Here is a 20568-nt window from a genome sequence, read left to right as displayed (position 1 = left end):
AGCTGCGCCTGCCGCGACAGGGACCTTGCGTGGAGCGTTTCCCGGAGGAGCAGGAGGGAAATGGTCTGTTACAACAGCGGGTGAGGTTTTTAAGTTGTTATTTTCTAATGTGCATTGTAAGATTTTTCTGGTCTTTATAAAAAATAAATCTTCTAGGCAGAGGTGGTGATACGGGTGAGAAACCCCCAGCTTCCCACGGCACGTGACGTGACAGAGTTCCTTCCCTCGTTTTCCCGTGAACATAAAGGCTTGTTTCAGTCCTAATTTGACACACGCAAATTCTTCTACAGAAAAAGAGATGCTTTGCGCTTCTGTGATTAACAAATACAGGAGAGAAGCAGAACGATGCGACATTTACAGGCTCTTTGAAAGCCAGAGGAACCAGAGGGAGGAGCAAGGCCCGAGACAAGCCGTTAGCACGGTCCCTTTCCCTCTGTGGGGACACGAGTTTCACCTTTTCGGGAGACTGCACCGGCGCCGGAGACAGGAGCAGCTGGAGCTCCTCCACCGTGAACATTTCCCCATCCCAACCGAAGGCTTTATGCAAATATCCACCATCTACATAAAATGAAACGTATTTCTAGAGATAAACATGTTTAAACACAGCGTAACACTTTACCCCGATAACTCGCATTGAAATTAGAGGGAGATTTAGATGACATTCCTGGGCACAGGGAATTTTTGAAATTCTTCAAAGCAATTCTCATTTTTTCTTTCAATAGGAGAGAAGCAACAGCTATTTTCCAGGGGAAGAAAAGACCTCAAACAATCCCTGAATTTGCAAGTAATATTCTGTCAAGTCTCCTTTGATATGGAAAGTTTCTAAAGAGAGCTTTTTAATGTCCAACAAGCCCCACACATTTAATCTAACCGGGATGAAAACACTAAATTATCGAGACAGCTCCTGCATGCACAGCTCCCAACAGAGCGGCTGCACGCTTCGACTGTTTTGAAGTCTCAGGGAAAAAAAAAGGCTGGAACAAAATACATAAAAGCGTCTGGCATCTTTTCCTAAACCTGTTCCTAGAAACATCACACCGTCTGTTGGTTTGTCCCGGCCAGCGACTCTGCCTGCGACAGTCCGGGGTACTCTGCCTGCGGCAGTCCGGGGGGCGGGGGCACCTCGCCTCGGCAGCGGCGGGCTGTGGCCGGTGGGGTGTGCAGCGTTACCCGTTAGAGGGGGATCTGCAACAAACTGCAGCACCGTGTCAGGCAAGTCCGAAGAAGTGTTACAGCCCAGACTCGGGGCTAAATCATCGATGCACTCCAAGGAACAGAGTGCGCACCGTGACAACTGCTTTTGTGTTTCAGCGGGGTTCATAAGCAAGGTGCATTTCCTTCTCAACGCTCGGTTAGTTCACTGAGCTTTGAAAGGCAGAAATCATTATTGTCCTCACACTCTACCACCAGTTAATGACCCCACATCTCCTGGGAGCGGCTTTCCATCGTACGATGGAAGGGGAGAGCAGGGGTAAAACACGAGCTCCTCGTTTGGGACCAACAGAGCGAAGCTAGAGTTCGAACAAGTCAATTCGTATTTACAGCACCAGGACATGGAGCTGGCACTTCTCCCCCGTAAACCATCCTCTTCGCAGAGGACCGTTCCGCGGTTACTGGTCCTTCGTAGCTTCCTTTGGAGAAGATGTCCGGGGTATTTTCCATGCTGTGTGCGACAGGAGCGCTTTGAGGACGGTGTTTAAAGACCTGCCACTCCCGTACCTCCAGGAACCTGCCTTCAGACACCATCCCCACACGCTCACATGCTGGCTGGTAAGCGCTGGTTCCACAAACATGTCAGTTAGAGTCATTTATCTTCCGGAGGAAGAGGATGTAGTTCTGGCATCTTATCTGAAACAGGAAAAATAAAAATCACCCAGCGCAGGGGATCAGAGCTGAACATCTCCTGGTCTCTCAGCAACACCCAAACAAACCCAGCCCATTCAGATGAACTCGCTTTGACTTTGTTTATCGAAAGGGAGCCTGATTCTGCAGCCTCTCCATTTGAGTTCATACCTTAGAGGGGGCGACACAAGTTCCTGCCTTCTCCTGCCCTCTGCGGGTACTTTCCAGCTGCCTTTCTTGTGGAGCAAACCCGTATTCCTAAAAGCCACAAGTATTTGTAAGGTGGGATGTTGCAAATATTTTTTTCCCTGCAAAATTATGTATTAATAAAATCCCAAAATAATCCTAACTTTGGACTGACTGGGGTAAATAAGCATTTTTCTATGTATTTCTGTAACTTATGGGACACAAAAAATGACCAGCAGAGAGCTCGAGCTTTGCTTAAAACCAAAAGATTCTGCGGTAGCATCGAGCCTTGAAACAGTGATACTTTGATACATTCCAAATCAGAACATTATGTTCTGATTAATCAAGAAAACCACAGCAAACTATTTTTGTAAAGAAGTTCTGGGGGGAAAAATAAAGAAGTTTTTCATTTACCCTGGCTATGTCTCTAGAAATATTTTTCAAGTCAAGAGCAAACCCTGCGTCTCTGCCTCCCACAAACAAGGTGTCCGTTTCTCCATTCACCAGGAGGGTGGAAACACGGGCTGATCCTCCTTGCATAAAAGGGCTGATATTTCCATCTGCAAAACATAGAAGTTATTTTAAAAATATTTATCACTAGAACCACGGTGTTATGCAAGAGAAATTCCAGATTGAAAACAAATGGTGACAGAACAGAGGTAAAAGCTCCTACGTGCTTCCAGAGCGTTTTCTAAATCACACGCAAGTATTTGAGTAAGTACATGGATATTTCCCCCAATTTACCACAGGAAAACAAACACTGTTATTAGTACCTATAAGCTGCCCCAGTGCCGGCTCAGGCGTCCCTCGCCGTCCCTCGGCTGCATGCACCCACAGCCGGCGCTCAAACCCCCACAGCCTGGTTTCTGTCCCCAGTAGAAAACCAGCTCCCCCCCGGCTGCCTGTGAAACCACTGTTTCACCCAGACTGTGGCATTTGACTGTTTTCCTGGGAATGCCGTCCCCAAGGGATGCTTTTGTTTCTCGTATTAATTGCAAAACCAGATGAAGGAGCGCAGCAGTGCCACCCGCCCTCCGAGCTTCAACTCGTTCTTCCCCGGACTCGCTCCCCGTCAGCATCTACCGCCAGCACTTTTTCCAGGCTCCTGGCAAACATCCTGCAGAACCTCGCCAAGGCACCTTCTGTCGTCTTCAAGTATTTTCTGAAACTTGTCACAACCTCTTACACTTTCCATGCAGACAACTGCTTCCAGACGGCCTAAAATTAAAACCAGTTTAAGTTCTCGGTAATACTGAGTTACCTTCGGTTTCACGAGCTGGACAGCCAAGCCCTTCGGCCGGGTCCTGAGGCTGTTCCCTGTGTTTGTACGGCTCAGAAGTGACACCACTCCGATGGCAACCCCCGGCGGTGGCCAGCACCCCGAGCGCTGCGCCAGGTCTCGTCTGCAAGGAGAGCGATTCTCCTCGGCGAGCTGCGGCACCGGTTCTTCTGCGGGGAATCCCAGTCTTGTTTCGCACACAGCACAGACAACGGGGACAGTTTGCAGCAGGCAGATATTTTATGTTTAAGAAAAATCATAGCTAAACCTGCTTTACTTACAGCAATTCACCAGGTTTTATATATGTTACATAAAAATAATGCGTACACATATCAGATCAACCATATGTTATGGAAACAAGTAATTCCTCGTATTAAGTTCATCAGAATTAGGTACTCTTATGCTTGGCATATTGGCGGTTCCGCTGAGTGAACACACCTCCAGCCACGCTGGAAATTCGATCCGAATACTCGTCTGGCATTGCCGAAACCCCGGAGCCAGGTTCCAAATCGTCCTGCAAGAAGGGAACCTCTGCCCCTCCTGCCCTTCCACCTGCAAGGAAATGCCGACAGCCAAGGAAACTGTTTGCGTTAGCATAAGCCAGGAGAATAGTGTTCGTCTTACAGTACTTCTACAGGAGTAAATCCGCTTGGAAACCGCGGAGCCCGGCACGCTCCCGGGGCAAGGACAGGGCTGCGGCGCTGACCTCCCTAGGCTGGAGGCTGCTCTGAGACCTGAGGGGAGAGCGGCACAAAACCGTTCTCCTCACTGCCCGGTACAGCCCAGCTCGCCCGCTGCCCGCCCCAGCTCGGCCACCACGGTGGGAGCAGCGTGAGGAAGGCGCTGCTGAGGCACGCTTGGAGTTCCCTCCCCCACCCAGGTGTTTAATTCCACCCCCGCACTGATCCTCTGCCGTATTTGCCCATTTTTGTCAGTGAGGGGGAAGGCACATAAATTCCGTAGGCACGTGGCTGGGGAGGGATTGGCGTCCTCCTGGTGCTTGGATTTAACCAGCGGGATTGACCAGCATGGTAAACGATGGCTTTGTCTGTGCTCGGTGTACGCAGCAGTGGGGACCTCACAGAACTGCCTCTGCCACCCCGCCACCGGCCACCAACACCCGTAACGGGTGAGGCACGGAACAAAGCCAGAGCTTTGGGATTCTCCTTCCTTTCCTGTGAGGTGTGACCTCTGAATGACCGCTCATTTTAGATGGTTTTCAAAATCCTTGTTTCCCACCCAGCAACAGTTCTGGTTTCTGAACTAGGTCTGTTCAAAGACACAACTCATGTGAACCCCACAACGACCTTTGGCCAAAGAGCTTTAAAAATCAGATTTTATTGCTTTGTACGTGCTGCTTTACTATTGCTTCAGAGCAGCAGGACAATGAAATCCTTCTTCCCCTTGGATGCAAAGTCTTGCCTAGGCAATACTTCCGGAGGGAATGAGCACCAGGATGCTTCTCAGGGTGGGGCTCAGGCACAAAGCGCTGAAGAGAACACACCGTGTACTGTCGCCTGCTTCAACAGCAGGAACTTTACTGCCCACACAGAATGCAAACATCTTCCACGCTTGCTGCAATTCAGCAAGTCACCCACGTAGCAAGGTTCACAAAAAAGACTGATTTCAGAAGCACCCTGCTGGTCTTCAAGCAGCTTTGCGTTTGAGGTGTTTATTATCGCTCAAATCTACAGTCTGGTTCTGATTGGCCACTCGGTCATGAGAGATGTGGAATTAGAGATGATACAGGACTTTCAGGAACTCTTTTTAATTAGAAAATAGACCTGCTTGTAGGACAGGAAACAATCCAGAGTAGCAAGAGTTGAACTTCTGGGTCCAGACTTTCTTTGGGCCCAACACATGAGCGTTAACTTGAAAGCAGAACGGAGCATCATTAGAAAAAAATACTGTCCATTGGTTGTGAGAAGTAACATCTCAGCAGGGGAAGCGTTCACACTAAGGATGCTGTAGTGTCGTCCAAAAAAACCCCCAAAATAGCAAAAGCATCAGAAGGAAAGCTTTGAAGGCAAAAAATTTCAAGGTCTCTATTGGTTCACCCCAAACACCCCAACAGGGGGTTATTGACTGTAGTTCTCACACTCTACTTCCCCCACAACCGGCATCTCCTCATTTCTCTCCAACGGGAGCAATCGCCCTTCCTTCCACAGCCCGCTCCTCACCTCTAACAGATGCTTTGAAGGCAAAGGAGGAGAAAGTTGCAGCCGGTGCTTGTCCACGCCCTCTGAAGCTGTTCCTAGCGGTCAGTGTGAAAGGAGGGGGCAGGAGGCCCAGCTGCTGCCTTGGGAACGCTCTCACTTTACCTCGCGACAGAAGGCGGCTGCACAAGCGTTACGTTTCAGTTCGCTGCAATCTCTCCCCTCCTCTCCTGCCTAAAAAAGGACTTTAAAGGCAACAGTGAACCACGTGCATCCGCAAAGAGAAAGTGTTGCTGTTTTAAAGTCGGTATGTCAAGGAACTCAGAGAGACAGCTCCTGGGAGATGAGGCTAAAGGGTCAAACTCTTGCATCCGGACTGGGGCACGACGGCGTGGGCGTTCGCGTGGCAAATAACACCCCTGTGTGCGGGTTTAGTGCCCCAGAACCCACAGGGGACGACAACTAAGCAGTGATGGCGTGCGCATTCTCAGCAGAGACGTTTAGCAGCACAGAAACAGAGGGACCCTCCTCCCCTCACGCACCACCCAGGCCTGCTCGACACTCATTAACACCGCGTCATCTCCGCTCCGCTCGTTAGTGCCAAAGGGATGCATATCTCTTATAAAGGGCAAACTCGCAAGCAAAACATTTAAACCAGAACTTGTTTAGTTCTACGTTTATTGCAGATATTAAAAGATTAACAATGCTAACATGTCCACTTACACTAAAAAGAAACGTCAGTTATCCAGTAACAGAAGCATCTAATTGTTACGAGCTCAGCACTACGGCCAGTTTGCACGGAACAGAAACTAGCAAATTGCTCTACGAGATTAATGGCAAAAACCAACCAAAAGACAGTAGACACACCACTGAAGTTAGTTAAAATGTTCACTGAAGCTTGCAGTCTTCATGGAAGAGAGCCTGGAACTAAAATAACAGAAAAGAAGCTAGTAAACGTGAACCAAGGCAACGTGTCCGCATAACAAACGTTTCACATGTACAAGTATTTAAAATTTTCAAATCAGAGCTGCCTGCAAAAGCAGGTCAAAATAAAAGGAAAATCCTTTTGCAAAAGGAGTGTAAAGGTCATCTCCTGGTCAAACAAGATTAAAGTGGCAAACGGTAACTCACTTGAGAGCGACACTGGAATGGCAGCACCAGTTCTGCTCTGCTGGGATCCTGCCCAAAGGGAAAGTTTGGCACAAGAAAGACTGACCACGCTACAGCCAGCCAGGGCAGCGGAGGAAGAGCTCCCCAGCCTTCACCTTCACGCCCTGAACTGAAGTGCGCTCCGAGAGGACGGAACCACATCCCAGTCTGGATACCAACAGCTCCCCCGGATGGGCTAAGCGAGTGTTTAGCAAATGCACCCCGAATGGTGCCGTGCCCAACAAACCGGGGTTAAAGCTGAGCAGCCCCAGCTGACCTGGGGCTCAGAGCGGGGATTTCACCTAGAGTGAGCCTCCGCTTCGCCGTGTGCCTTTCTGCAAACAGCGTAACACACCATCAAGAGCCCTTCCAAGGTGTGAATGTAAAGAAGAGGGGAACTGGAAGTTAGCAGGGAAATAAAAACTGCGGGCAGCAACAGTGGCAGCTTCGTCAATGAAACTACAACCAAAGTTAAACTCTTTTGAGCGGGTCTGAGAAATCGGTCAGAGCCAACAGCACTGGCTGCAGTGTCAGCCCAGAACAGCCTGAGCCTGACAGATCCCCCTTGGAAAGGCTCAGGTTTTAGACTGGAACTGCTAACTCTGCCCAGGGCAGAAAGAGGGGCCGTGAAGAACACGCCCAAACAGGAACTTAACCATTGGACACGCACTGCCAAACACTCATCAAGCAGCCTGTGGTCCAAAACGTGCAAGGACTTTAAACATCTCCAAGCAAAGCCTGTGAGAAACCCCTGGGCTATCAAATGTCTTTAACTGTGTGATAACCACATAAACTTATTTGTACCTACAGCCTTCATGCTTCAACTTCTTGTAACATAAAGGTGAAGACGTGCGATGCTCACAGAAAAACAGAACTATCAGCATGTGTTTCTGTACCTGCCACCGTGGTTTTATTTAGGGATTTAGTGCTCCAAGACAACTAGAACTGAGCGATCTGAAAGTTACCCTGCGACATGCTTCTGCTGGTTTCAAAGACCTACACAGTGAAGCAAAACCAACTGGCATTCATGAACTAAAACTGGTTGTTACAAGCGAGGAAAAGCTGGTTGCTGCAGCATGAAAATGAAGACACTCCCTTTCAACCCCTTTCAAGCAGCCGGGGTTTCTGGAGAAAGACTATTGGCTTGTTCTTCAAAGAGCAGGCACAGGCAAGTCAGTAACCAAAGAACACATTTTCTTGCATATTTGTCAGTGAGGAACTTGAGACGCTGCCACGTTACTGTGGGCTATTAGTGGTGTACCACAAGCTCTCTGCTCCACAAGAAGCGTGGTGCAGGATGGAAACATCAGCAGACAGCACTCACTGCCAGCGAGCAAAACACGCGCCAGCTCGGGATCAGCCCGTTAGAGAGCTTCGGGGAAGGAGGTCCTGGTGCTGTCACATCCAAGCAAAGACTTGGGACTAGTTTCAGAAAGGTAGTGATGGAGAACGAGTGCACTGGAAAGTGCGAGATGTAGTTCTGTCTCTCACAGACCCCTTATTGATGGGCAAGTGGGAAAAAAGAAGGATCAGCCTGCGACTGTTGCTTTGTGGTAGCGCTGCTCCATCTTTCACGCCTTCAGAGCTGCTTCAGCCAGCGGACAGGGAATTCCTTCTGTTGAACTACAGGAGATCCATCCACTCTTCTCTTTCACCAAGTTCTGGAACAGTCCCTTAAAAGTACAAGCTTTTTGTCTTATTTCTTGGGATTTTTCAATAAAAGAACTTCTGCAAAGCAAATATTTAATAGAAACAGAAACGATGATCTAAACAGCACCTAAACTGATAATCTTATGAAACTCGTGACCCACTTCCCGATGACTTCTGAATATCTGACTCCCAAGTCAGCGTTTTCTGCAGACACACGAACTGTGTCTGCTCATGGCTTAAACTTCTTTGAAAAGGAAAGAGATTATTCAAGAATTTGTTGCAGAAGAGCTGCAAATTTGTGTAGAAACAACAAGAACACTTCACATATGTACTACTGGTTCATTACAATGAGGGACCTTCGCAGATGAGGGGTTTGAGGAAGAGTTTAGTGTTCTCAGACTCAGTTATTCATCCTACACTGCAAGTCTAGAATCCTGTACAAAGTAAGCACACAGGCAGAGACAGTTCTGAAAACTGGTGTATGGAGGAAGGGAAACTGCTTTAGGAAGCCTCCAGAAGCAGGTTGGAAGATCAGCCCATCAATAAAATGAAGTAAAATAAAATCTGAACTGCCTTGCAAGAAGATCTGGATTTGAGAAGGTTCCTGGCTTCAGAAAGGATCGGAGCCAAACCAGGCTAGTCGCGTGTTTCATGTCGCTTATTCCGTGCTTTGGTAAGCCACCTCATCACAAAACCGGCAAATCTGGCCAAAGAGAGAGGAGGGCAGGCACTTCCGAGAACAAATCAGGTGTTTCTTCCTCAGGAGATGACATCCGAGTTGTTAGCCTGCGCAATTAAATACAAGACTAACTTTGATCTTGGAAAATGTTTTAATCCATTAGAATTAAGTCCACTACTATAGAACAAAGTGTTCTTCGTACTGGCATGTTCTGCCGGAGATCTTTCACACAGCAGCCTTTGCCTTCCCGTGCGCTTTCTAGCGAGTGAGTCTCTTATGTCAAACCTAGAAAGTAAGATTTGGGGTAATTTAGCAGTTCAGAGCAGTTCAGCGAAGGTTTGGATTCTCATGAAACGTTAAGAGGCCAGATACACTCATGGAAACAGTAACATTTTCTGGGTAAAGGAAGAGTTAAAAAGCCCTGGTACGTTAATATTTGCAGGAATTCATAAACCAGACGTGTCCGTTGCACATACCTATTTACTTGCTCTTTTCTGCCTGTACATTTGTATCATTCTTTGACGGAAAACATCAAATGCATCTTCTTTATTTTCTTCCCCTGCAACACCCAAGCCCTCCCCTGCAGATGTAGCACCCCTAGGGAGCAAAATGAATAGTTAGAACACTCTGTTTCTGTTACATTTGACAACGTGCAGAAGAGATCAAAACAATAGCTTCCAACATCGACACAATTCAAGTGGAAAGTCATTCTGCTTCATATGGGGGAGAGGGGGAGCGGGGCCGTGGAACCTGGCGTAGCAGAGAACTCTACAGCAATTCCCACCTCCCACTACATGTGCAAATACCCACCAGAGGAAAACGCTCCCACCATATGGAGGGAGCAGCGGGGATAGTCTAATAGATCGAATTCTTACATGGATTTTAACCACTTTATTCATGGTAGAGAGGATCCTCTGTTAAAAGGTAGCAAAAATCACCTTGTTTGTGACATTTAAAAATGGCCAAAGTCAGAGACTTTGAGGAACAAGTAGGAAACTCCACAAAACTCTGGATAAAAGGTGAATTTTTTACTGAGGGAACGTAACGCTGCTTAAAATCTCTGGCACCCAAAGCAAGCTGAAGCGCTGTAGGACACGCACCATAGACCAAAACTGGAGCTCGTGAGCTTCCAAGGAAAATGAGTCATTAACTCATCTCTCTTCATGCAACCTCACCAAGAGAAGCAGACAGGCCTTGCCAGCATCAAAACATTTCTGCCCTGGAAGGATCACTCATCTGGGGGAGAGGGGGAGTGGAGAGGACGACCCACAAGAATGCAGAGATACAAATAATTAAAGCCCATCTCTGTGTGCATAGAACATGGACATCAAAGCTCGATTAATGAAACCTCCGCCACAGGAATGATCCCCTGTGCCAGTTTTATCCTCCAGGTCAGGTTCATTAGCGTTATCTGTTAAAGATTTCATCACATGAAGTAAGAAACGTGCTGAGACTAGGATTGTTTCACTATCGGAGTAAAATCTGAGGATTTTAAGCAGAATAAAGAAAAATTATTCCTATCCAGTTGCTGTAATAATAAGTCCACTTAAGCCAAGTCGATTGTTGTGCAATTCTAAAACAATACTCACAGACGCTTAAAAGCAAATTCAACTTTATAGCCCACGGTAGGAACCCTGGGTGCTGTTTTTCCTTCTGAATGGCACAGAACCTGACACGGCAGCTGTATGATCAAGTTAGAGTTTAAATTACAGTTAAAACTAAATTCACCTAAAAGACCTCCCAGAACTTTGCTTTTTTTCATCTTTCCTAGTACGGCCTGTTTGCAGCAGACTTTCTTCATCTGCCGTGCCCATCACACACTGGCTGCTTCGTACTTCCACACAGAAAGAACAGATTATTTTTGTTTTCTACTCACACCACAGTACCTCTTCTAGATTTCTTTCAGAGTAAAAAACCTAATCAAAGGCATGAGATAATTACTCACAGGAGGGTCTATCCCACAACAACATTCTGCCTTTGAGTGTGGTTTTCTTTTTTAAAACAGTCTCTTGAACTCTACAACGGTCAGAGCCAGAGCTGTAACCAGTTACTCCTCAAGCCAGGGAACAGCTCACAAAACTAACGTGAAACTTCACTGAGAATTTCTGGACCCATCATTTCCGTGAGGAGTCAGCGTGCAATTCACGTGTCTTTTACAGTAACATAAATACAAATCTCCTCAAACCTGGGAATATGACTTGTCCTCGCAGCCAAAGACAGGCTTTAGGCTTTCCTAACACCGTCCTCACCGAGGCTGTCCCAGAGTATTGTCCAAAGAACGACTTTGATGGGAAAGGAAAGACGGGTGACACCGTGAAAATCATCAATACTACGGGATTTCCTCTATGTTACAGAAAAGGTCAACGAGTGTTAGAGGTGCAGACAGCAGTTCTTCACCACTCTTTGCAGCTGTCTTTGAGGAGTAACACAGCCACAGGCTCAAGCTGGAAAAACTGTTATTAGCACATATTAAAAATGCAGTTCTTAAAGACGGCCAGAAAGGTCTGGAACGTGGTGAGCTGTCAGACCAGACACAATTAAATAGCTCACGATTAATGCAGCAAAACTTGTGCCAGGAGCTACAGAAAGAAAAATAATTACTCATGTATTTGGTCCCAACAAGTTTTGAGGTTAAGAACCAAGGTTCTAACATTGGTGAACACAAAGAGCGAAGGAAGCTGCTTTCTCCTTGTGGATTTGCTGCTGAAAAAGGAAATAATAGAAAAAAATACTGGTGGCCACTGGACCGGAGGGAGCACTAAAGGAAAGAGAAAACAACCACCCAGAAGCATCCTACCAACTAAAATGACCAGCACTGTCCAAGGCACAAGGAGAACACAGAAATCCCTGGAGGAGGAAGACTTCAAGCACAGACTGTGTGTGTGGACTGAAAAGCTCGTTAGATGGGTTCAGAGTGAAATAAAGAGTTTCTGCCTCCTAATTTGGTCAGGGAGTTGAAGGAGGTATCAGCCTGTGCTGCCAGCCGCGGACACTGGATACAGCAACTTTAAAAGACAACATGAAGATTGAACACCAGGTGGTTTTAAAGGAAAAAGCACACTTACCTGCTGGCAGATGCACTTACCTCTTTCAGCATGCAGTGGAATGAATCACAGAATTAGAGTGAAAAGAAATTTGCTGCCTAAACCCAGGAGCGCAGTGTATGACTTTCCCAAAGTATTTCTGTATTATGTACCAGGCGTGGTAGCAAGGAGACTCCCAGGATAACACTATAAAACCTAAACACACCAAGCAACACAAACCCCCTCCTGAGGAATGGGGGCACCCACGTATCAGATCCGCACACTGCAGCACTCCTGCTGCAGCCTTCAGTGATGCCAAAGCGGTGGCAAGAACCAGCCACCTTCCAGACCAGACTTTGTCCAGCCTGGCCGGGACAACACGTCAAGTCTCCACGCTCAACTGTACCGAGGCCAGAGGCCAACGCCAAGAAGGGAGGGAAACAAAGCACTGAACTGGCCACATCTAGGTTGGATAAGCACAGTTATTATTAGAATCCCAGCCTTTTCCAGAGCTGTCACATTTCTGCAGTGTGTGCCCATTACATACACTTTGACAGGCTCTCTGATCCCTTTTCCTCGGGTACCAAGGCCATGTCCTTCTTGCCAGCCCATCTTCTGAAGCATCTGGAAACCCACGTTCCTGTTTGTCAGTTTCTTGTGAGAAAATTCTAAATCTTTTGGTTTCTATGGAGAGGAAAAAACAGAAAAACAAAGGGTGCTTTTTTATAATGCAGCCAGATGATGTATTAAAAATCCCTCAGATCCCCACCCCCACTAAACTACGGGTGTTTGAATTTCTAGATACACAGAAATATCTTCTGAGCAGCACTTCACTCGCTACACTGCAAAAAAATGCTCTGGTTTAGTTATTATTTTTTTAATAATCATAATAAGCTTTCCAGTAGTGCTCCAACCAGAACATGTTCCATTTTGACACAGGTAATTACAAGACGCAGCTCTTCTCAGGTTTAGTCCAGGCTTTTTCAGGATCCGGGTCCTCAGGTTTTAATTCGATCTTATGACAGTGACACCTTTTCAGAGCCCGGCTCTTATAAGACAGTTGACTCTCACATGCAATGGCAAACCAGAAGAGTTCTTTACCTTCTTCTTCTTCGTAACTGGGCAACCACGAGGCCTATCATAAGCAATTCTGACAGGTTCATGCACTGCAAGTCAAATCAAAAACAAAATTCAGCTGTAAAGAAAAACAGTTTTAATACAGAACTCTAAAATTACGCCTCTGTGGGACTCTAATGCCTTGGCCTAAAATCAGAACCGATATGAAAGATCAGAGTAATAATAACAAAACCCAAGGGTAAGACCGGTTTCCCCCTCCACCACAAAAAGGGAGTTAGTTCTGGAGGGTCATGCCAGCAACACACTGATGGACGATGTGCTGTACGGCCTTCAGATCCATCATTTCCCTGAGCTTCCGTAACACTCTGAGAGAAAATCCAGACTGGACTTAAACGACGTTATTATATATCATTTTCATATCACAAAGAACAACCTTCACCAATAAACATCATTACGCAAAGACAAGACATTTGTTGAAGCAGCTTCTGAGCACAAAGAATCAGTTTTCAGCCACTTACCTCTCAGGTCTTGGAGCATCATGACCCACCCGCTGTGGCCGTCCTGAGAAAACTGGACAGGCCAATCCGAAGTCAAACACTCCAAGTATGGTCAGTGCTAGACTTCAGCCTGTTAACCTTCCGCACACTGGTAACATAAACCCCACACAACGACCGCTGTGAGTTTTTAAGCAGCAGAGGGGTGGCAACATTCATGGATACGGAGAGAATATCTGAGGAATGACAACTGATGCAAACTTTTGCTGTTGCACTACAGTACAATTTATTGTACATTTATTGTATAGTTACACCATAACACAATTTATTCAGACTTTCCTTTGGCAGTTGAATGAACCCTTAAAGTGAGTATTGTATTAACTTTTGGTAAAGAGCCGTAATTCCTTCAGCCAGTGTCAGTCAAAGTACAGAAAACCAGGAATTCTGTACTGCCACCTTCAAAATGCCCTCCAAGGACACTCACCTTTTGGTTCCTCTATGAGGCAAATCCTTTTGGATGCAGGAATCATACCGACTTTCAGAGACTTGCTGCTGATGCGTTTGCGAGGAAAGAGGCTGCCAGGAGCAGGAGCTGATGCCTGTGTCGACAGATTTGGCGCAGCACCGTCAGATGAGGTGGCCAGCTGCACTTCACCTGCTGACACCTCCTCTCCCGTTTTGGCAATCATCTCTTCCGTCAGGCTCTCCACACCTCTACCTGCTGCCACGGCATCCTCTTCGCCCTCCTCTGCTTGCTCCATTTCTTCCAAAGGCCGGGAGATCTCTTCCTCAAACTCTGCTTCCTCCTCATTATCTTCTTCCTCTTCTTCTTCCTCCTCCTCCTCTTCTGAAATATCCAAACTTCTCTCGTCAGGTTTACCGCTTTCCCCAGCATCAGCTGCTTCTGACACAGCGCTGAAGTTAATAGATGGACATAACTCGTAGACTTTCATTCGGTAAAATTTGAAAGCAGAACTGTTTCGATCCTGCAGAAACCTGAGCAAAAATGACAGCAAAAGTAACATCAGAAGAAGATTTTCTTTCACTAGCATGAATCAGACATTAGAAATAAATCTCTTATTAAGCTTTTCAATGTCGGATTCCCCGACAACAGGTACTAAGGGCAGCAGTCGTCCTCCTCGCTTCTCACAGCACTGCTCAAACTGTGCCGTACAGAATCCCGCACAACGACTTTCATTCTATAGATGGAGAAACTAAGACAAGATGCTGGTTCTGGGCGGCTCAGAAGGCAAACAGACCCCAGCAGAGAACGCAGATCTTCCCAACTTCAGTCCTGCGGGCTGTGTGGAAAAAGGTGTATTGATTCTGAGACAACAGGGCTCTGGTTTTGTTGGCAGAGTATGACTAAAAGAGAAAGGCCCCTATTAATTTAGTCTCGAGCACTTAGGCCGTTGTAATCAAAGTCTCACTTCATAAAATAAGATTGGAAATTCTTTGGCAGAACACCGTTTGGAGATGCAAGCAGATTACTTGGCATATAAAACAAAAAAATACAGCAATCAGTGCGTGTGCGTGTTTGGGAGAAGGGTTGTCCTTTCTCAGGCATTTCAGGTATTCACCATTACCGGAGGTGTGAGCAGGACAGCCGGGAGAATTGCTCCAGATCGTCTGTTCCTAAACACACTGACTAAGGGCACACAGCTCAACGAGAAATGAAGGCAAACAGCTCCTCAGTAACGGCTCAGGCACATTCTGATGTCCCTTTTCCATTTACCGAGAGAAAAGCGTGGGTAACTCACCAAAGGTCTGGGTTATCCGCGCTGTTGTCTATGCTGAACTGCTCAATCTCTGGTCCTACCTGAGCCACAAACTTGGCGAGTTTCTCCGCAGTCTCCATCGTTTTAGCATCCACTGCAAGGAAGAGAAGGCTTGTTATCCACAGCTTCCCACAAAACCTGCCCCGCTGGAAGGTCAGGACAGTTGGAACTATCGACTTCAGCAAAACAAATGATTTTTAGAATTTCCAGCAGAACATTCTACCCAGCTCTTTTCTTACATAATTTACAATTTAAAACCTTCACCTACCATCAGGAAATTGAGAGGACAAGGGAGGGAAAAGTTCTGGTGGTGCTAATAAATCTTCAGAACCTTCCCTTTCTTCGGCTGGCAGAGAGAGCTCGGAACTGGTGGCTCGGAACTGTGAGGATGAGGTTGTGTCGAGGGAAGAATTCTTCTCGGACAGGCTGGTTTCTGGTACAGAAGCCTTTGTCTGGACTGAACCTTGGATGTGCTTGTCTTGGTGCTTCAGCACGGTACCAGCTGACAGCACAGTCTGTGTTCCTATGGTTGCTCTCCTCACCTTCCTTCCTCGAACACCACGTTGTGTGATAATTCCGAGTCTTTTTCTCTTAAATAGTTTTCTCTTAATACTCGCGACTTTCCTGGCATACAACATGGCCCTGACCGATTCCGTTGCAGGTTCTTCCAGTGCTCTGCCCTCACCACCAGCTTCCTTTCCAGATGATGTCAGCCTCTGCATCTCCGATAACTTCAGCCTGTAATACTTGTATTCTAGACTGTCTTCATCAGACAAGAACCTAAACACAATCAGATACACCAAATGAAAGCCTGGCCTGAAAGCAGGACTAACTGCAAACTCTCAGATCAGGCACTTGGGCGCGATCGATCCTTTTCTCCGGGGTGTACACAGCTTGGTACATTAACATCAGCCCCAGGAGGTTTTTCTCAGAGGAATGGCCAGCTCCACTTCTAAAGCAGGATGTCAAGTCTGTCAAGCAAAAAAATCTTGGCAGGGTTTGACATAAATCATTTGGCTGGTAATTAATCAGCTTGGCTGCAGCTCACACATGAAGAGATACTGTCATGTTCAGAGATCAAGACACCTCGAAGGGTCTCAGCGTTCCCTTTCCAACATTACCCACAGAACCTTGATCCCGGAGTCTGTTACCTGGCTGTACCTTTATACTAACAACATTTGCTTCCCGTTTGCCTCTTGTAAATGTACCTTGCTTTTAACCTGGTATTTGCATTGACATACAGTTGTTGTTGACAGGTCAAGAGGCTATCAGACAAACCAGAAGCAACAGGACAATTTCCAGGGATATCAGGAAGTATCATTAGCTGAGGAAACATTTGCAACAAGTCTGATTAAAGACACAATAAGCTTTGATCTTCCACCCATTAAATATATTCCAAATATCTTCACCAGAGAGCAGAATTACAACACACAGTTCAAACACACCTACCAATATTCGGGACAGTTCTTCTGAGCGTTTCTCTCTTTGGCAGACAAGGTTCCTGAGACAATGCTGTTCACCAGCTGATCAATCGTCTCTACGACTTTCCGATCAGCTCGCTGCGGGGCTGGAGGAAGACATTAAATGCAGTCACCGTGTTATTGTCATTGAGGAAGAACTGGTAACGTCGCCTCTTTTATTCTTTAACATACTGACGTTTGCAGTTTTTCAACATATGAATAGAAAAATGCTGCACGTAAAACTAGAGTAAATGACGGAAACCTCAGAACCTTCCTAACTTTTCTCAGCTCAGATTCTAGAATAGTTTATGTGAAGCCCTATGGTGTAAGAAACTTGTCCTGTGCCACCCTGGGAAAGTTAAGACATCCTTTACGTGGCAGTTACTGCACCAAAAGGATTTGGTGCAAAATAAGCCTATGTGAACACTTCTGAGTTCAAACAAGTCGCCATTCAGCGTCAGTGCTGCAGGAGCTCCTGGCAAAAGTACCTGAAGTTCAGTGACTAAAAACCAGGAGAGTGTAGGAATGAGTAAGGGAGCTGTAGAGAGGAGGAACCAATGGCCTGACACAGCAGAGGAGACGGTGCTCCTGTAGAGGGTGGTGTGTGTACATAAACAACTTCAGAGAAACACGCCTGCTTCTGATAAAAGCTGTAATGCTACAGCTCCGGCTTTGCTGGTACAGAGACACCTCCGCGGTGATGTACCCAGGCATGGCTGGCCCTGGCCGCCCTCCCAGGAGCTGTGGCACTGGAGGGGAGAGCAGCTGAGGCACAGGGTGGCAATCCTGGATTTAAAGTATAAGCTCGTGTGGAAGAGGGGAGGCAGGAGACACGATGGCTACCAGAGAGCTGAAAGCAACTGCTGCCACAGGTTGTATGTACTACCTGCCTCAGCACTGCCAGGGACTCACAGGGAATTCCCAGGGTTAGGAATTCTTGACCTAATGAAAACATAAAAATTAAGCTAAAATGCTAGTGACACAGTAAGACATTTTATACTGCACAGTACCTTACAACAGGTCACTCACTTTTCTCTTTTGAGTCCGGAGAGGGTTTTCTGGCCTGTTCTGTGGACTCTGGTTCTGTGGACTCTGGTTTTTTCATCTGAATTGGATACCCACTTTTCTCCAGCCAAGCCTTCAAGTTCTCAATGTACTCTCTTCCAAACAACGTTGAATCGTCAAAGTTTGGGAACAGCGTTGGTGCTGGAGCCATCTCCTGGAGCCCCACCGCTTCAAGGATTTTCTCTTGCCTGAAAACAGACGCCAGCGCGAAGGTCTGACCCAGAAGTGCTAAAGATTTACGGCAGAGAGAAACAGTCGTCTCAAAAGCACTCGCCATTTCCCTGGGATTACCAAACCCGCTCGTTTTGATGCTCAACTCGTAAGCGTTGCAGGCCATAAGCAGTGGCGTAACCCCTTTGAGGAGGCGGTCTTGCAGCCTCATGATGTATTTATCAAAAGGTTTTATTATTTCGAAGAAGCAGTTCTTGGTTTTCACAGCACCTTTGTCCAGCAGCATGTTTAAAAACTCATTGTCCACTTTGGGAGTTTTCAGAGCAGCATGTTGTAAACTCTTGATGGTAAAGAAACAGTAATCTCTGTGTTCTGGCTTTAGGGAGCATTTGAACGACGCCAGCATTTTTGCACAGGTTTCAGTCTCGAGCTCAAAGAGAGTTCCAAAGAGCCGGGAGAATTCCGCATCGTTTTTAATCGCGTGAAACCCAGCCCATTTTATAATTTCTATTCCAAATGTCGAAAAAATGTCCGATTTGTCCACAAGGTCGAAGTTGAGGTTTCTGAAAACATGCACAGGCTTCGGGAGCCGGAGAAGAGGTCTCTGGGTGGTCAGAAGAGCTGGCCTCTGATTAGGGCGTGGAGGCAGCTTTTGGTTGGGGCGCGGGACGGTCACCGGCCTCTGGTTGGGTCGCTCGGCAGCTTCTGCCAGTTGATCAGGTTGCATTGGCGGCTTCTGATCGGGGCCCGGCTGCGGTTTCTTCGTGTTCCATTTCTTCAGGGGAGTTTTGATCTCTCCTTTGAACACTTTCATTTTCAGGGCACCCCTTGCAATTCGCTTTCCTCGCAGAACTCTCCCCCTGCCCATGCCGCCCCTCCGTATGGGGGGTCGGAACTCGCTGTCGGATTGAATCCCAAAGTCCACCTCGTACTCCTGATTCTCCATGTTGCCGTATTCATCTTCCATCAGTCCTGGGGATCTAAAGTCACCTAAAATATCTGAAGAACTGAAGTCAGCTTCATGCGGTCCGGTGGATTCCCAAGAGTCGGGGGGGCCGTAGTCCTGCTCATGCGAAGCCAGGCCCCCGTACTCCCGCTCGTGGGAGGCTGGGTGTCCGTATTCCCGGTCGTGAGCCGCTGGGTGCCCATACTCCCGATCGTGAGATGCTGGGTGCCCATACTCCCGCTCATGCGAAGCTGGATGCCCATACTCCTGGTCATGCAGAGCAGGATGCCCGTACTCCCGGTCACGAGATGCCGGGCGGCCAAATTCCCGGTCACGAGATGCTGTGCGGCCGTACTGTTCGTGGTAATAGTTATCTTTCCTTATGAGGGGACTAGTAGGTCTATAAGAAGGTCCTGGATAATCATTTCTAGGGTCTTCACTCCAGTCATCATGTGGATGGTGCTGGGCGTTGTCATGAGCGTATCTTCCATCATCATGAAAACTCCCATCGTATCTTGGTCTGGGGACTGGCCTTGAATGAGCTGGAATGATAAAAGCATAAATACACCAATGCGCTGCGAGTTTATGAAGAAAAAACATTAATAAACATATTCAGACACTCAAAGAGTCAACACACTGAAACCTGTGACGAACAGTGCACACATCTGACTCCGGGATACTCCCATTTGCTTTCTTATGAACACTGAGTAATTCACAATCAGCAGAAAGCAACACACAGCTAACAACACCAAAACACCCATGACAAGGTGATTTATTAAAACTTCTGCTCTCACTAAAGCTGAAACACACGTTCCGCTATAAACCCCACTTCCTACTTGCTCACAGCTTCCTCAGCCCAGGAAGATGCGAACATTGTGCTTGTAATTTCTCAGGTGTAAAAGGATTAAAAGCATCACAGTCTGTTCACACACTGAATGTCAGAGGTCACAGTTGAACAGAAGATTGTACTTTCTACAAACTCATACACAATTACCTAAGATAACATGAGTCAGAAATACTAGGATTTCCTGTAACATATCCAAGAATCCCTATTCCCTAATTCAGAAAGAATACTTGGACAAATTATTTAAAATAATTTCTTCAGAGCTTACAGAACTTTAAGAAAACAGAAGAGATCTCATGTCAGAACTCTGCATTTCCTATGAATGAAATCCAAGCTAGTTTTCTAGACATTTTACATATCAAATTTAGAAGAGAAAATAATTTGTAGATCATACTTTGTATACATTCATGAGATTAATGTCCTGCTTTTAGCTATTTCTCCAAAAGAAGATGAAATACAAGGACCAAAGGCTTCAGATGCACTCCTACATTTATTTAACTTATCAGACATCAACAGAATTCCATCCTGCAGCGATGCCTCTGGAGACCTCCCTGAAATTGGAACCACTCTCCCATGCAGCCTGAACAGAATTCTTTTGTTTGAAATTCATTTTTTTTGCCTGGAATTTGCATTCCACATTGAAATAGCGTCAGTCATAGCGAGCAATTAGGCTCTTAAATAAAAATGGATGCGGAAAACCACCAGCACAAGTCCACGTTTTCAGCAGATGCACGTAGATGGAAGGCAAGAACCGCACTCCGCCGCCGCC

The 20568-nt window shown here is 46.7% G+C and overlaps 1 protein-coding gene across 1 annotated transcript in view; it reads right to left on the bottom strand.

Annotated features, from left to right (window-relative positions):
- Positions 1-9417: 9417 nt before the first annotated feature.
- The window catches only part of SUGP2 (SURP and G patch domain containing 2), an 11453-nt gene continuing 302 nt past the window's right edge, over positions 9418-20568 (bottom strand). Inside the window, exons 2-10 of the mRNA XM_010134767.1 lie at positions 17803-19497; positions 16763-16880; positions 15582-16093; positions 15296-15407; positions 14320-14531; positions 14020-14136; positions 13066-13130; positions 12512-12648; positions 9418-9538 (exon numbers count right to left, since the gene is read on the bottom strand). Coding sequence (XP_010133069.1) covers positions 9418-9538; positions 12512-12648; positions 13066-13130; positions 14020-14136; positions 14320-14531; positions 15296-15407; positions 15582-16093; positions 16763-16880; positions 17803-19497 — 3089 coding nt within the window. The remainder of the gene's footprint in view (positions 9539-12511; positions 12649-13065; positions 13131-14019; positions 14137-14319; positions 14532-15295; positions 15408-15581; positions 16094-16762; positions 16881-17802; positions 19498-20568) is intronic.

The sequence above is a fragment of the Buceros rhinoceros genome, unplaced genomic scaffold (assembly GCF_000710305.1).
Source record: "Buceros rhinoceros silvestris isolate BGI_N320 unplaced genomic scaffold, ASM71030v1 scaffold31544, whole genome shotgun sequence".
NCBI classification, from domain to species: Eukaryota; Metazoa; Chordata; class Aves; order Bucerotiformes; family Bucerotidae; genus Buceros; species Buceros rhinoceros.
Note: the sequence above shows the minus strand (reverse complement) of the source record. Positions and strands in the feature narration are given on the sequence as shown.